The 15,851-nt window shown below is 40.2% G+C and overlaps 3 protein-coding genes across 4 annotated transcripts in view; 1 reads left to right on the top strand and 2 right to left on the bottom strand.

Annotated features, from left to right (window-relative positions):
- alkbh7 (alkB homolog 7) overlaps positions 1 to 2,483 on the top strand; it is a 2,995-nt gene extending 512 nt beyond the window's left edge. The window contains exons 2-4 of the mRNA XM_017460313.3: positions 626 to 799; positions 888 to 1,012; positions 1,647 to 2,483. Coding sequence (XP_017315802.1) covers positions 626 to 799; positions 888 to 1,012; positions 1,647 to 1,767 — 420 coding nt within the window. The 3' untranslated portion in view covers positions 1,768 to 2,483. The remainder of the gene's footprint in view (positions 1 to 625; positions 800 to 887; positions 1,013 to 1,646) is intronic.
- A 54-nt stretch (positions 2,484 to 2,537) lies between these two features.
- Positions 2,538 to 8,015, bottom strand: gtf2f1 (general transcription factor IIF, polypeptide 1). Of its 2 annotated transcripts, none has more exons than XM_017460302.3 (14): positions 7,978 to 8,006; positions 7,525 to 7,625; positions 7,308 to 7,351; positions 7,041 to 7,113; positions 6,438 to 6,631; positions 6,113 to 6,283; positions 5,423 to 5,637; positions 5,138 to 5,291; positions 4,709 to 4,767; positions 4,490 to 4,621; positions 4,116 to 4,189; positions 3,893 to 4,031; positions 3,164 to 3,302; positions 2,538 to 3,023 (listed from the first exon to the last, which is right to left on the bottom strand). In XM_017460302.3, the coding sequence occupies exons 2-14, from the start codon at positions 7,534 to 7,536 to the stop codon at positions 2,819 to 2,821; spliced, it is 1,611 nt and encodes a 536-aa protein (XP_017315791.1). In that variant the 5' UTR covers positions 7,537 to 7,625; positions 7,978 to 8,006; the 3' UTR covers positions 2,538 to 2,818. The 2 variants fall into 2 exon arrangements, with proteins under 2 accessions (XP_017315791.1, XP_017315787.1); XM_017460298.3 differs by having other exon boundaries at positions 2,539 to 3,023; positions 7,920 to 8,015.
- A 3,491-nt stretch (positions 8,016 to 11,506) lies between these two features.
- Positions 11,507 to 12,728, bottom strand: ier2a (immediate early response 2a). Its single transcript, XM_017462194.3, has one exon. The coding sequence runs from the start codon at positions 12,602 to 12,604 to the stop codon at positions 12,065 to 12,067; it is 540 nt and encodes a 179-aa protein (XP_017317683.1). The 5' UTR covers positions 12,605 to 12,728; the 3' UTR covers positions 11,507 to 12,064.
- Positions 12,729 to 15,851: the final 3,123 nt, after the last annotated feature.

Here is a 15,851-nt window from a genome sequence, read left to right as displayed (position 1 = left end):
CAGTGACAATCAGAATGTTTTCACATGGAAACAGCAAAAATCTATAGAAACCTATCAGTAGTCACATCATCCTGGCAGATTAAAGTCAGCTGGATTTGGTCCTAGAACACAGCTTCCCAAACCTGCTCAAGGAGAACCAGAGAACCCTGTCCTGCTCTAACACCTGTGTGTCTCTCTCTCTGTCTGTGTGTGTGTGTGTGCGCGTGTGTGTGCGTGCGCGCCCGCGTGCAGGACGGGGTTTTCCAGAAGCAGGGTGTGATGTAGTGAACCTGTGATGTAGTGAAGATCAGTTGAGTCTGAGCTTGCTACAGAGCTACAGCATGACCTCTTCATCTGGCAGTGTTTTATTTTTCTGGGTGATACTGTGAAAACATCTGTGACTTTTTAACAGGAACATGTTCTACAAATGATCCACATGATGGAATTTGATTAACAGTTCCTGTTAAATCTGTCAGGTTTCTGTTTTCTGTTTCAGTCAAATCCACACCGTATATTGATTATAAATCCTTCACTGGATCGGTCTGGGCATTTAGCTAATCTCTGGAGTCTAAAGCTTGACTTATTATATCATTTATATTATTATGTTTTAGATTTATGAGCTTTTCTGCTTTAATTGCTGCTGCAGGCGATTCACGGGTTCAGAGAGACGGAGCGGCTGCAGTGGGGTGGAGTCTGTGCCGGTGTACTGGAGCGGCTCCGAGCAGTGGCGTTTCCTGAAGGAAGTCCGTTACTGGGTCCGGTTCACGTTCTGGATCTGGATAAGTCCGGGTTCATCAAACCTCATGTAGATAGTGTGAAGGTCCGCTGTTCCGCTCGGTCTGCATTCGGCTCTTCTGCTGCTGTGGCACATTAAAGTGTGATCACTGTGTGTTTGTGTTTCTCATCAGTTTTGTGGAAGCACGATCTCCGGTCTGAGTCTTTTGTCTGACAGCGTCATGCGTCTGGTCCGCGAAGAGAATTCAGCAGACTGGGTGGATCTGCTCTTAACCCGTCGTTCTCTCTATATATTGAGGTATGAAGCGATTTAATCATTTCTCCTCTTTTCACTTTCTTTTTCCTCTTCGTTATCGTAAAAATACAGGAAACTAAATTCAATACAACACAAACACAGTGAGATTTCCTAGGGCAGACTTCTGAACACTGGGACAGACTTCCCGATCCCTCATGTTGGAGATGGAAGTCAGTTTGGTAAAATGGAAGCTGTAAATCTGTGCTGTGGTTCAGGTCATGAATGCAGGAATCACTCCAGTAACAAAATGACAGATTGATTTAAATGCCATCAGGAACAAGTGTCATCATTAGCAATACTGCTATAGCTGTACCACTCATACCTGCGCACACACACACACACACACACCATGTCTGTGTTGTAAACCCCACTCAAATCACATTTCCTCACTGCTGATCCTTTTCCACTGGTGGTCAAGGTAAAGAGTGCAGATATTTCTACAGTTACTTGCTTATAGGAGAGTCTGATACACTGCCTAGTGTGTGAATATTAAAGTTCTGCTTTGAGTGAAGAAATAATTATGATTTCTGAAAATTACTTCATTTATGAACAAAATTACTATAATAGAATTCCTGAAGGTGTTGGATTTTTACTTCAAACTATAATTTATTTATATTTGCATTTTTTTCTCCTGCAGAGATGAAGTTCGGTTTAAATTTACTCATGAAATCCTGAAGGATAAGGATTCCTTCTTCTTGGGACGGAGAATTCCTCGACATCGACGCATCGCAGTTATCTGCCGGAATCTTCCGCTTTAGACTTTCACCATGTTGTAGTGAAGTCTGTGTTTAATAATAGACTGTAAAACATCATGATTGTCTGACCTTTGTAAATTCTAATGAACAAATTCATCATGAACATCATTTTAGATTAAATTTGTGTCATTATAAGCGATTTCTATTATTTTCATCTTATATGGGTTATTTTAATTGATGTAAATTTGTTAGGTTGTGGCACAAAAACAGCTAAATGTATTTAGAAGAAGCCTTTATTCGTCAGATACCTTACTGTACAGTAAAATTCTTTTATTCATACAGTATAGCCCAGATTGTTAGGAAGTTTGAGTCAGGGGTCAGAGTCAACCATAATAGTGCCCTCTGGAGTAGAGGGGGTTAAGAGCCGTGTGTAAAGATTCAACAGGGGCAGCTTGGCAGTGCTGGGGCTTGAACTCTGAACATTCTGATCAGTACCCCACAGCCTTAACCACCAAGTCACCACAGACATCAAGCCACTAAATAAATAAAATTTTCAAAAAATAGTTTTTTTACCTTGTTTCAACCAGAAAGTGAAAAGCAGACTTTCATTATGTGTGTGTGACTTTAAAGATACAGCAGATCATTCAGTGTCAGAATCGACCAATCAGAATGAATGCATGTACTAATATAAAACTATAAAGTGCTTGATTAAAGCTAAAACAACAGGAGACGAGTCTGAGTGTCACTGAAGAGCGGAAAATAAACACAACAGTAAACTTTTCTGAGTCTGTATTGGATTATTAACGCTTTTCACAAACTCACATCACACTTTACTGGAAAAACACAAACTTTTATTAAATATTTTCAGTTCTTTACTCCAAACTGCATCCTTTCTGTTAGAATTATTACACTATTTTATTAAGCAGTGTATCTGTGGAAACTAAAAAAAAAAAAAAAAAAGTGTAAAAAGTCTCATGCATGTTTCACAATTCCATCATGTTGCCCCGCCCACCCACTCACCTACCCAATCACACCACAAGTGGTTGTGATGAGTCTGTGCTTGGCCCCGCCTCCTGCAACAGCTTTTATCGCCCCCCCAAAACACTGTGTGTGTTTACTCAGTGAGGTAGAAGTGCATCTTGTCGTTGATGTTTTTCCTCTCTGGGTTGAGCTTCTTGAGGATCTGTGCGAGGACGTTGACTGTCTGCTCGCTGCTCAGTCCGGTGCGTTTGGTCTGGAATTTCTTCAGCAGGTCTTTAGTGGTCATGGGCTTCCTGATCAGATACCGGCGCACGGCGTCCTCAGTCAGCTGCACGTCACTGAGAGCGAGACAGGAAGAGCAATGAGAGAGGAAGTCTCAATCATTATCCTAATCACTATTAACAGAAATGACTGATTTTATCATTCTGAACCTAAGCAGCACTGTCTGTGTGGCTCGAACAGCAATGTGAGCTGATACCTGGAGCTGGAGCTTGGTGTGGATTTCCCGGATACTGGTTGTGGAGTGCTCTTCCCCGACGGGCTCTGAGATGTCGGCTCCATCTTCAGCCGCTTGGCAGCAGGAGTGTCCGAGCTGGACGTTGCCGCCTGACGCTTACCTGAGAATGAATACAATAAAAGACTCTGATACCCGACATCAGCATTCCCAATCAGGGTGTGTGTGTCAACTTCCCAAATTAGTAGTTATTATGATAATAACGGACAAGAAAACCTAGCACATATTTACACACATTTCACAATTAAGGATCAAAACAAAGCAGACTGCAATGTGAAAATATCAAGAGGAGAAACTACAGTGACCTGATAAAAACATCTTAATCATGAAACTCATCACTAAACCAACATAAACAGAGCTTAATAAGATGTACTGTGATGTCTGTGACTGAATAAATACTCGCACTCAGTAGGTGACTCATTTCAGTGTCAGTATCAATGAGCACCAAAAACACTACTATTACTCAGTCTGAAAAATTAAATGGTATTGCTGTATCCCTAATATTGATATAAAATACAAAGAAGTCGCCCGGAATCATGGGAAATTAAAGCCACATTCTGTTCTAATTAGTGTGAAAAGAAATTTAAAACATTTACTGACATCGCACATAGAATGTATATAAACACACCCCAAAGTTCAGTTATATTATCTACCAGGTTAAATGCTGTAAATGCACATGGCGTGTGTGCGTACCCTGTTCCAGTTTGGTAGCGGCAGCACGCAGTGTGTTGGAGGTGGCAGCGTGATCGATGGAGGGCGTTCCGGGTCGACTTCCTGCTCTAGAACTTCCAGCAGAACCTCGACCACCTCGTTTGGGAGGAGTACGCTTCTTCTACACAAGATAAAGAGGAGAACCATCAGGAATCTGCATGTCGGAGACGCTCTCACACTCCCTTCACTCGTCCAGAATCCTTACCGCCATGAACAGCGCAGACGCTGTCTCTCCCTCAATGTCACTGTCCTCAGAGCTGTCTGACTCGCTGCTGCTGTCTGGAACACCATCGAACAATAAACACACCTTACACACACACACCATCACAGGTCAGCTTGCTTTTATTTACTTCTCATCTAGTTTATCGCTAGAGTTCAGGAGATTTTATTAAAAAGATATATTTAATAATCTGAACTAAAAACCCGAAACAGTGAAATCAGTTTCTCCTCACTTCTGTCCTACAGTCGTTCAACTGAATTGCATTTTTACTGAACCGTAATCATCCTGTAAAGTCAACTGTATTTTCCCCCCTAATTTAGTCACTGTAATATTTCAGACACCAGAGAAAAGCTTTGCACCTTTCTTCTTCTTCTTCTCCGCCTGTACAGGTGTCTTCTTGCCATCTTCCTCCTCCTCCTCCTCTTTGGCCTCTTCCTCGTTCTTGTTCTCCTCCTCGCTTTCTTCACTCTCACTCTCTGCTTCGTCAATTCCTAACGGCACGGATTAGATCATTTCATGAAGCGCCGTTAATATCAACTTCACATTCTGATTAGTGCGGATGTGTTTTGACCTCTGACCTTTAGGCATGTCCTCTCCTTTATTAGGCTTGACTTTCTCTGGCTCCTCTTCCTCAGAACTGCAACAGAACATTTGCAGAAAGCTTTTAATCATTTCTTTAAAAAAATTATTTTGATTGCTAAATGAGTTCAGTTCAGTATAATGATCATGATTTTAAAGTGCCAGTTTTATGTCAGTTCACTGGATCTGTGGAGAAAAGAAAACTTCCTGCTCTGTTATCAGTTCCAGGTCTGAAATCACGATGTGATTCAAAATTCATCTTCAGATCAACAGAACTGATGCATCGTGTACAAATTTAACTTTCAAGATGCAGAAGAACAGAATCATGAGCTCTGAAATACAGACTGGATCACACCTGTAACCAAATACGAACTGGAGCAAACAAGGCAATAAACATGCACCTTATTAAATATTGGCACCACACTTACCTGCTCTCATCAGACATGTAGTCCACTTCCAGACCTTCAAAGTCTCCATCATCGCTGTCCTCATGTCCTTCCACATCACTGCCCTTCTTCTTCTTTTTCTTTTTCCCCTTAGCCTTAGCGTTGGTCTCCTTCTTACTCTTCTTACCTTCTCCATCTGCAACGTTTCAAATAAAAGTTCCAAAAAAGCCAGAAATATAACGAGACTGAAGAAAATGAAAATGTGGATGCAGTATTGATAAAAGAAGCTTCCGGTTTCTGCCGCTTTCTCTGTGCGGTCTCTCATACCTTCTCCTGCACTGCTCTCACTGTTGTCACTGCTCAACTCCAGATCATAGTCTAAATCATGAATACGCAGGTCTCCTCCCTGGCCACCTTTCTTCTTCTTCTTCTTCTTTTTCTTCGCTCCTTTTTCTCCCTCCTCGTCCTCTTCCTCGCCATGTTCCTGCTCCTTCAGTCGCCGCTGCAGCATGATGCTGAAGTGATTCACCACTTTATTCCTCCTGAACACAAAACAGGGTTCAGACAAACACACACTGCTTTCTTGGAGATACTCTCTCGCACTTCAGCTCAGAGACTGCGTCGGCGTGCTAGAGGCAACGCGATGGTTCCCAGTACATCTCATCACTTCACGGTTTCAGAATGTACAACGGTAAAAGTTTACTGAAAGAAATAAATGATTCAGTAAACAGTAGAAGGTTATGAGTAAAACCCCGTACTCCAAGTGAGGAGTTTAGCAGAACCTTCTCACAGCTGCTGTATTTGTTCTTTAAAATGTTGCCAAGTTTATCACTTGTTATGAATACTCATTAAGCTCATTATTTAGTACTTGCACTAATGAGACAGAGCAAGAAAAATGTCTGTCAGATGTTAAATCTCAGGAGCTGGGACTCGCTCGTTCCTCAGACATTATTCATCATTTCCAGACTTCCTCTTTGCCAGGAAGTGACAGTAATACCCCTCATGGTGGTTAAATACCTGCCCCATTCCTCCTCGGCCTCCTCGGCAGTGAGCGTGCGGTGTTTAGCCACCGGGGTGAAGTTGTACCAGGCGTGAACAGGAAATGCCTCGAACGCTCCGTCAGCGCACTGCGTGAAGATATAGTAGGAGGCATTCTCAGTCACTCCTCCTTTCTTCTGCCCCTTAAACCTGAACACAGCAGGATCAGTCTAGTCACCATAATGTTTACAACAGCAGACCATATAGCTGTTTACCAACATCACACCACGTCTGAAATCTACACCACAGAAACATGCGTAATGAAAGTTATACAGCTGTAACTGAACACATGATGGAGCTGCACCTTCTCCCTGCTTTCCCATTCACTTTGAGGATCCACGGCTGGTCTTCCACCTTAAACTCACGGGTTACAATCCCAAACTTCTTCCTGCGCGCCTCCTCCCTCTGTTTTTTACCAAACTCACTGCCGGCAGCTCCGTCCGGCGTCTCCTCCTCACCGTACATCCTCCGGTTACTCAGATCACGCTCCATCCGCGCCTGAATTACAGCAGGAGGAGAAAACAGAAGGGAAAAAAAGGGAAAAAGAGGAAGAAGAGGATGTGGGGAAAGAGAAGGAGAAGAGCAGGTGGCAAAAAAGAAGAGGAAGAGAAGGAGAAGGGGGAAATAGAGGGGTAGAGAAGGAAGAAAAGGGGTGGGGAAGTAGAAGAGGAGGAGGAGGAGAGGAAAAGTTGGATACAGGAAAGATAGTCTGTTTAGGAGGAAATGCTCAAGTTTTATATCACAATGTAGATGAGTGCAGAATGTTTTTAATCCCAGTCCCACCAGCTCCTGAAGGAATATTATCTTCCTAAATATTTTCTTACAAAATCAGTTGGTTCTATTTGTGGAAATATGAAAACCTTTAGACTGCAGCAGGTGTGAGCAGGAGGACGTTTATATTTCTCACCTGAGTCCATGTGGAACAGTTCACTTTGTCTCCAGCATTAAAAGCCATGATGCTGTACCTCTTACTCGTGTTCCTGTTGGACAAATACACATTAAAAACTGTCACACCGACACACAACACAGCACGACATGTCATGGCATGGCATGACACGACATGACAGTTTAACCCCATGTGAGGAGCTGAACTGAACGCGGTGGTGTGATCAGGTGTAACGTGCTAGATGTTGAAGATCTGCGTGTTTCTGAAAGGTTAAAATGAAGAACTCACTTTGGGACTCGGACCGTGTACTCAGTCGAGGAGCCGCTGTTTGCCTGCATCACAAAAAATATTCAAATAAACCGATGTGTTTAAATGAATGCAATGTGTCAATAATTTCTATAACTCAAACACACAGACTGGGAGAGGAAAGAGAAAAACATTTACTACCCAATAAAAACAGTTTAACATCTAAAATAATATTTTAATATGGAGGAGAGTACATTACCAATGACGCCATCGATGCGGTCTGATCCTCACAGTCTGATCCACTTCTTTTAAAGAATATCACAAACACACTAAACACCAGCGTCGGTGTTTAATAAAACCCTTAAAACACAATGATATGAAGAAGCTACTTATTACTGTCCGTTATTTTGAAGGGCAAATATTTCATTTTAAAAATAATAACTTATTTTAAACATTTTATTATTCCAAAAACTCATGAGCTTTATTTTGTAATCCACTAGCAATAACACATATTAATACTACCATTAGCTTTAGCTTCAGTCTCGCACTCTACCTCACACTGTACAATAAACATAGAACAGTTAGCTCAGTTAACTCTGTGCTCGCGTGGGATGTCTGTTAGCAAACAGTTATTTCGAATTAAAATAAAATTACCGTCAAATTAAAAGAAGAGAAGCCGCTACATCACAGAGAAACACTGCTACACACAAACCTTGCGGCCCTTCTTCTCTGCCTCTGGCGCTACCTCTGAATGTGAGCACCACCTGGCGGACCGGAGTATTTCTGATTTTAATTCATTCACTCACTCTCAGGGTGGTGGTGGTTCCGGGGTCTATCCCGGGAACAGTGGGTGTCAGGTGGGAATACACCCTGGGCTCAGTTGTTCAGAAGTAATTTGATCAGATTTCGGATTTCGGATTGGATCTAATCTTGAAGATGGGTTGTTCAAAAGAAAAAAGAGGATTCTGATATCAGATTAGATCATGTAATCCAATCTTGCTTGTGATCTGGATCAAACCTTCAGAATGTGTTGGTCAAAACGTTTTAGTAGAATTGGGATACCTGTTATCCAAAAACTCAGGCTTATCCTGATCCCAGCAGAAGGGAGGATTCAGGGAGGATTTCAGGAACAAAATTTAATAAAACTTTAAAAACTGGTCAAATAAGACAATGTTTACATCATGTAGTATATACGTTTATTTACATTTTGCACCTGGTTTGTTTAACCTTTACAGTGATAAAGTGGATAAAGTATACATTAGTCTACCAATTAAACCTTTCAGTACAGTAAAGTATAAAACAAAAAAAGATTTTGTCCCCATAAATAATCCCCCAAACACCTGTCAATATCAAACATTGTTAATTACAATGACATAATCATCAGTGATGAACCAGTCAAGTTTCTAACAATTGTGTCACTTAATGCTCGCCACACATGAAGAACTCTGAACGTTCTTATTTTGTTAACTATTGGACATTTAGACATTTTATGATTTAAAACATGTGTTCAAAATATCCACAGTGTATTTGTAAATAATGTGCAGTGGTGCTTGAAAGTTTATGAACCCCTTACAATTTTCTATATTTCTTCATAAATGGGCTGTGACCTAAAAATATCATCAGATTTTCACACAAGTCCTAAAGGTAAATAAAGAGAACCCAATTAAACAAATGACACAAAAATATTATACTTGTTCATTTATGTATTGCAGAAAATGATTGAATATTACTTATCTTGTTGTTATTTGGTTGCCTTACAACCTGGAATTAAAATGGATTTTTTGGGGGGTTTGATTTACCACTTTGAAGATACCAAATATTTTTTGTTGTGAAACAAACAAGAAATAAGACACACACACACAAAAAAAAACCCAGAAAACATAACTATTAGCATAACTATTAACATTACAATTACAGCTTCAAGTCTTTTGGGGGTACATCTCTATAAACTTGGCACATCTAGCCACTGGGATTTTTGCCCATTCTTCAAGGCAAAACTGCTCCAGCTCTTTCAAGTTGGATTGGTTCCACTTGTGTACAGAAAACTTCAACTCATACCACAATTCTCAATGGGATTGAGGTCTGGACTTTGACTAGGCCTTTCCAAGACATTTAAATGTTTCCGTTTAAACCACTCAAGTGTTGATTTAGCACTATGCTTTTGGTCATTGTCCTCCTGGAAGGTGAACCTCCATCCCAGTCTCAAATCTCTGGTTTTCATCACGAATTTCCCTGTATTTTTCACCATCCATCTTTCCTTTAATTCTGACCAGTTTCCCAATCCCTGCCGATGAAAAACTTGATGCTGCCACTACCATGCTTCTCTGTGGGGATGGTGTTCTCAGGGTGATGGGTTTGCACCAGACATAACATTTTCATTAATTGCCAAAAAGCTCGATTTTAGTCTCATCTGACCAGAGTACCTTCTTCCATATATTTTGGGAATCTCCCAAATGCCTTTTAGTTAACAGCAAACTTGTTTGCTTATTTTAAATTTTTTCTGGCCACTCTTCCATAAAACCCAGCTCTGTGGAGTGTACGGCTTAAAGTGGTCCTATGGACAGATATTCCAATCTTCGCTGTGGAGCTTTGCAGCTCCCCCAGGGTTATCTTTGGTCTGTTGCCTCTCTGATTAATGCTGTCCTTACCTGGCCAGTGAGTTTTAATGGGTGGCCCTCTCTTGATAGGTTTGTTGTGGTGCCATATACTTTCCATTTTTTAATAATGGATTTAATGGTGCTCCATGGGATGTTCAAAGATTCGGATATTTCTTATAACCCAACCCTGATCTTTACTTCTCCACATCTCTGTCCCTGACCTGCTTGGAGAGCTCCTTGGTCTTGGTGGTGCCGCTTGCTTGGTGGTGCCGCTTGCTTGGTGGCGTTGCAGACTCTTTGGCCTTTCAGAAGAAGTCTATATACATATATACACTGAGATCATGTGACACTTAGATTGCACACAGCTGGACCATATTGAACTAATTATATGACTTCTGAAGGTAATTGGCTGTACCAGATCTTATTTAGGGGCTTCAGAAAAGGGGGTGAATACATATGCATGCACCACTTTTTAATTTTTTAGAATATGTTTTTAAATTATTTTCATTATTTTTTTAACAAGTTGTTTTTTTCATTTCACTTCACCAATGTGGATTATTTTCTGTATGTCCATTACATGAAATCCAAATAAAAATCCACTTAAATTAAAGGTTGTAATGCAACAAAATAGGAAAAATGCCAAGGGTGTGAACATTATACATACATTAATATATATATATATATATATATATATATATATATATATATATATATATATATATATATATATAACTGTAAGTGTGTGTGTGTGTGTGTGCGTGTGTCAAATTTGACATAGATTTAATGTGCAGGTGCTTTACAACGTTTCTGGAATCTTGTAAGCATTTAACCCCAGCATTTGTCGCTCAGTGTTACACTAAACACATCCTTAATCTAGTAGGTTTTTGCTGCTGAGTTGAGTTGATCTCACATTACAGAACACAGTTCCATTAACAGACTGATTTAACACGATATAACGCCATTTTTATCCCCATTTCCTCCAGTCCGCTGGCCAGATGTGCAGAAGTGTGAGGGCTCTTCTAGACAGAGATAACTGAGCCATAAATAAAGCTAAAAGTCTTTTTTTGGGGGGGGGGGGGGAGGGGGGGGTTTAAAACTGAGAATGTTTAATAAAAGAACAGTTAAAGGAGGAAATTTGGGCAGTTTGACAGGAGGAAGTGATGTTTTATTCCCCTCACGCGCTCAATAACTTTACTGCTTTCCTGCGGCTCCATTGTTCTCTACTGAGGTGAGAGAAACATCCGCCCTCACGCGCCCTTCACTTCCGTCCTTCTTCCACGAACAACGCACAAATACACCCATCCCTCCGGTCACGTGATCTTACCCCGCCAGGGTTGCCAGATCTCAGAGAGCACTGGATTTGCGGTTTAATGTGGTTATTCTTGATTAATTACAAAAGGTCAATTTCACGCGCAAGTGCGTAATGTTATTATTTACATTCATTTAATGATGTTTATAATCTAGTTGTGCTGTTCAACCCCGAGGCCGCAACCCCACACAAACTCAACCCCAATCCGGCAATCCCTGTTCCTGAACAGCAGACCTCCCCAAAACGTGTAACACTGTAGGCAAAAAAAAATAAAAAATAATAAAAATAATAATAATTATATATATATATATATATATATAAACAGAGAAACACGCTTGTCTTATAGAAAAACATTTTATTATACAAAAGTGAGGTAGTGACCATATGGACTGGTCAGGTTTAGCAGCTTATACCACGTTTTTTCCATTCTGTCATTTCTTTGTGTAGAGCTTATACAACAGTAATGAACAGGGTGATTAAAGATAACAAAGTAGTTTATGTACAATAAATAAACCAGCTTCATAAGATTCACTTCATTCACTACTTCAGTTAAAATGTTTTTTAGATTCGTCATGAATCCCATGCACACACACACGTAACATGTTTGAGCTTATTTCCAGGGACGCTCTGACTCATGTCTCTGTTACAGTTTCTAAAGCAGTCGCGTGCATGATGAATCACTTGTCACATCGTGACGTCATCCACACGCCACCTGACTTCTGGCCTCACCTCAGATCCAGTGATGGTCTCAGGGTCAGAAATCCGGAATAATGTCTGGATTTTACAGTTAGTTAGTCAGAACTCCACAGAGACTGAGCGCGTTTTGTGCTAGGTGAGCCCGGGAACTGTGCGCCCTGGCCAGACACACACACACACAGTCTCACAAAGGCTGTTCAGCATGTCACTATAGTCCTGGGGATGTGTGTAGCTGATAGAGGGTCCGTCTCCCGGGCGCAGTTCCCGGAGTTACTCCGCGCTGTGGAATCATGCAGAACCCGCCGGAACTCCGCTGGATCCAGTCTCGCCTTTTTACACGGCAGGAAATCAGGATCTGCGTCGCCTTTCCCTCTCCGTTTCCGGGATTGTGTATGATGGCCGGTGGTGTTACAGTTCTCTTTATCTGCGGTGCTGTCCTGCTTTAATGTCCTTTCACCGCTCTGGAGCGCACACGGAGGCTCAGGCGCCTCGGCCGTGTCCATGAGCTCCTCTGTCTGTGTGTGGTGTGCGGCGGTGACAGGGCTGTCAGTCTGTCCGCTCGGGTCCGGTCCGTGGTTCGGTACTCGGGCGGAATGGTACGCATCCCGGGCGGCTCTCATTACCAGTGAGAGCAGGAGGCTGCGATGAAGCGGAATTCCTCCGCGCTGGTTTCGGGAGCTGTACATTTTGCCCAGAGCCTGCATCATGACCCTCTTCGCTTCTGCACACAGCTCCATCTGCCCTGTGGACTTTCACTTCAGTCAGGTCTGTCTTTAAACACAACCTTCTGCTCTATTTGGGTCCTGAAAGTTCTTGATCTTCCCTCAAGTGGAACAGACGCGGAATCAGAAGGACGCGCGCTCACTGCTGGCCTTATGTACTTTTTGTGACGTCAGCGATGTGATTGAAAGCTTGGCTCCACCCCTTTTTTTCTTCCTGGAAAAATAAACGTGCCAAACGGGTTCTCTCTCTCTCTCTCTCTCTCTCTCTCTCTCTCTCTCTCTCTGTATTAAAAAAAATGAAATAATATGTTCTAACATATTATTGTTAGAACATAATAAGTCTTAGTGCTATGAAATAGTACAACACAACTATAACAAGTATGCTTTATTAAATTAAAACAGAATAAATTATAACGTATTAATATACGTAATATACTGAAATTCTATTTCTGGCCTATATAATATATATTATTTTAATTTTAGACTGTTCCACTAAGTAGTCCTGAATACTGAACAGACATTAAAGAGGTTTTTGTGTTTCTATTTCTTACAACTTCTGTTAAATTAGACATACACACTTAAAATTAGATTAAATTGGATTGAATTAAATTATGAGTTTAATTCAATAAAAACTAGTAGCCTATTATTCAAATAGAACCCATTCTATTATATTACATAATGTTTTTAAATTAATTAATAATTATTAAAATAATTTGCTCTAACTGAATAAATAAAGCGTAAACTTAGTGCGTTCAATTGTAATATTAGTTTAAGAATTAGAAAATTGTATTTGTTATTTTCTCCATGCCCCACCTTCTCTCCTTTTCCCCGCGTTCCCCCTAATGCCCATATATGGACATCCGCTTCTGGCACCGGTTTGGCGTAAAACCCTGAGCGCGGAGGCGGGCTCTACTTCCTGTGACCATATTTAGCACGCTTATGTCGTCACCACTGATACCCTTATATGGCAATGGAAACAGAGCGCGCGGCGCTTCCTGTGGCCTTTTAGGGGGAGGATCCAGCTGTTTCCGCCTGAGACACATCACACAGGGTTTAATGGCGCCTTCTGCAGAGGAAAGAGCTGAGTGTGTGAGTGAGAGCGAGAGAGAGAGAGAAAACAGCTACTGAACATTTACACATACAATGTACAATAAAATCTGTTTGTATCAGAGGTTTATATATGATATGATATTATTTACAGTTGTGTAAATAATGTCAAGTGTAAAATGAGCAGGTTATAAATGTGTTCTGTTGGTGGAAATTTCACAAATAAAAAGCTCCAGTAAACAGTCAGAATATTATTGTACACATCTAAATAATGATTTGAATATTTCAAAATGTATTAAATAAATCTGCACCAAGCAGGTCTGTGAGATTTGTTTACATCAAAATGTTTTAGAAACCCTGACCTAAATACAACAAGATAAAATCTCACAAATTAGCCATCAAATCTCTCCAATCATCTGACTGATAATTTAACACTGGTCATTACTATAAATAAGTTCAATGATTAATCAGATCAGCAGATTTATTTAGTTCTGCTTAATCACATCTTCCCCCACTGCAGTCATTTCACTTGTACAGAGAATAGATAAAGAAAAGCACCGCATCTGTATTCAGAGTGAACCGTCTGTTAATCGAGCTGGACTCACAACTCCACTGCAGGAACAGAGGAGAAAAACACCCAAGGTCTGTGTGTTTCGAGCAGCTATTACACACACACACACACACACACAAACACACACACACACACACACACACACACATGCACATTGACCCCCTGACCAAAACCCAGTTTTCTTTGCTTTAAGGTGAAGGAACCAGAGGAAGTGACATCAATATTTCTTGCAGCAGTTCGCAAGTATACATAAAGAGGAAGTCGGTCAATTCGAGGGAAATTCACACAAAGCTGAGAGAAACACATTAAACACTGCTCGGGGGAAAAACATAAATATGTTAAGTGTGGTACAGTAGCTGAAATGAAAGCTTTCCTTTATAAAGAACCGTCTCTCATCTCTTACACATGGCACAGAAACATGTTCATCAGGAGTGAATTAAATCAGCCTGACAGGAACAACAGCACTGTTCCACCTATACATTTATCATCACAGCTGCAGAAATCATAGAAGCTGAAGGATCAGTTTTCATCAGGCATCACTGCAAGATGTAGTTACTGTCTCTCCTTCTGTACATCAGACAAACTAAGAGGTGGTCTGAATGCTGAAGTTTGTGTTAAGATTTGTTTAATCATAATGAAGCATTTCTCCTTTCCAGTGAGGAGACACTTCACCAGTGATGGACATAACATACATGACATCTCTGGTTTTATCAGTAGTTACTGTTACAACAGCAGTGAAGGGAGGAAATGTAGAGAAAAATAGCTTGTCTGCAGTCTCAGAACCTCATGGAATCAACATCATGCTTTAACAACAGCTATTACATCATCAAGAACTCTGCATCAGGATCTCCTCCAGGCTTAGCAGCACTATACTCTTTACTCTTTACTGTTTACAATTTACTTTACTCTTTACTGTTTAAACTTGACTCTTTACTGTTTACACTTTACTCAACTCTTTACTTTTTATTCTTTACTGTTTACACTTTACTGTACTCTTTACACTTTAATTTTTGCTTTTTACTCTTTGCTGTTTAGACTTTACTCTTTACACTTTAATGTTTACACTTTACTCTTTAGACTTTATTCTTTACTTTTTTACTGTTTACACTTTACTCTTTACACTTTACTTTACTCTTTATTATTTACACTTTACTATTTACTGTTTATACTTTACTATTTACACTTTACTGTACACTTTACACATTAATTTTTACTTTTTACTCTTTGCTGTTTAGACTTTACTCTTTACACTTTACTCTTTAGACTTTATTCTTTACTTTTTACTGTTTAGACTTTACTCTTTACACTTTACTCTTTACACTTTACTCTTTAGACTTTATTCTTTACTTTTTACTGTTTACACTTTACTCTTTACTTTTTACTGTTTACACTTTACTCTTTACACTTTACTCTTTACTTTTTACTGTTTACACTTGACTCTTTACTGTTTACACTTTACTCTTTACACTTTACTTTACTCTTTACTGTTTATACTTTCCTCTTTACACTTTAATGTTTACACTTTACTCTTTACTGTTTACACTTTACTGCTTACACTTTATTCTTTACTGTTTATACTTTACTCTTTACACATTACTGTTTATTGTTTAAAACTTACTGTACTCTTTACACTTTACTTTTTAC

The sequence above is a fragment of the Ictalurus punctatus genome, chromosome 2 (assembly GCF_001660625.3).
Source record: "Ictalurus punctatus breed USDA103 chromosome 2, Coco_2.0, whole genome shotgun sequence".
Taxonomy (NCBI): domain Eukaryota; kingdom Metazoa; phylum Chordata; class Actinopteri; order Siluriformes; family Ictaluridae; genus Ictalurus; species Ictalurus punctatus.
This window is presented reverse-complemented; position numbering and strand designations above follow the sequence as displayed.

Coding starts and splice junctions, on each gene's coding strand:
- gtf2f1 (XM_017460298.3), bottom strand. Junction 4,768..5,137: donor TACATGTCTGATGAGAGCAG/GTAAGTGTGGTG, acceptor GTTCTGTTGCAG/TTCTGAGGAAGAGGAGCCAG. Junction 3,303..3,892: donor CGCTACCAAACTGGAACAGG/GTACGCACACAC, acceptor ATTCATTCTCAG/GTAAGCGTCAGGCGGCAACG.
- ier2a (XM_017462194.3), bottom strand. CDS start 12,604: ATGGAGCTGTGTGCAGAAGCGAAGAGGGTCATGATGCAGGCTCTGGGC.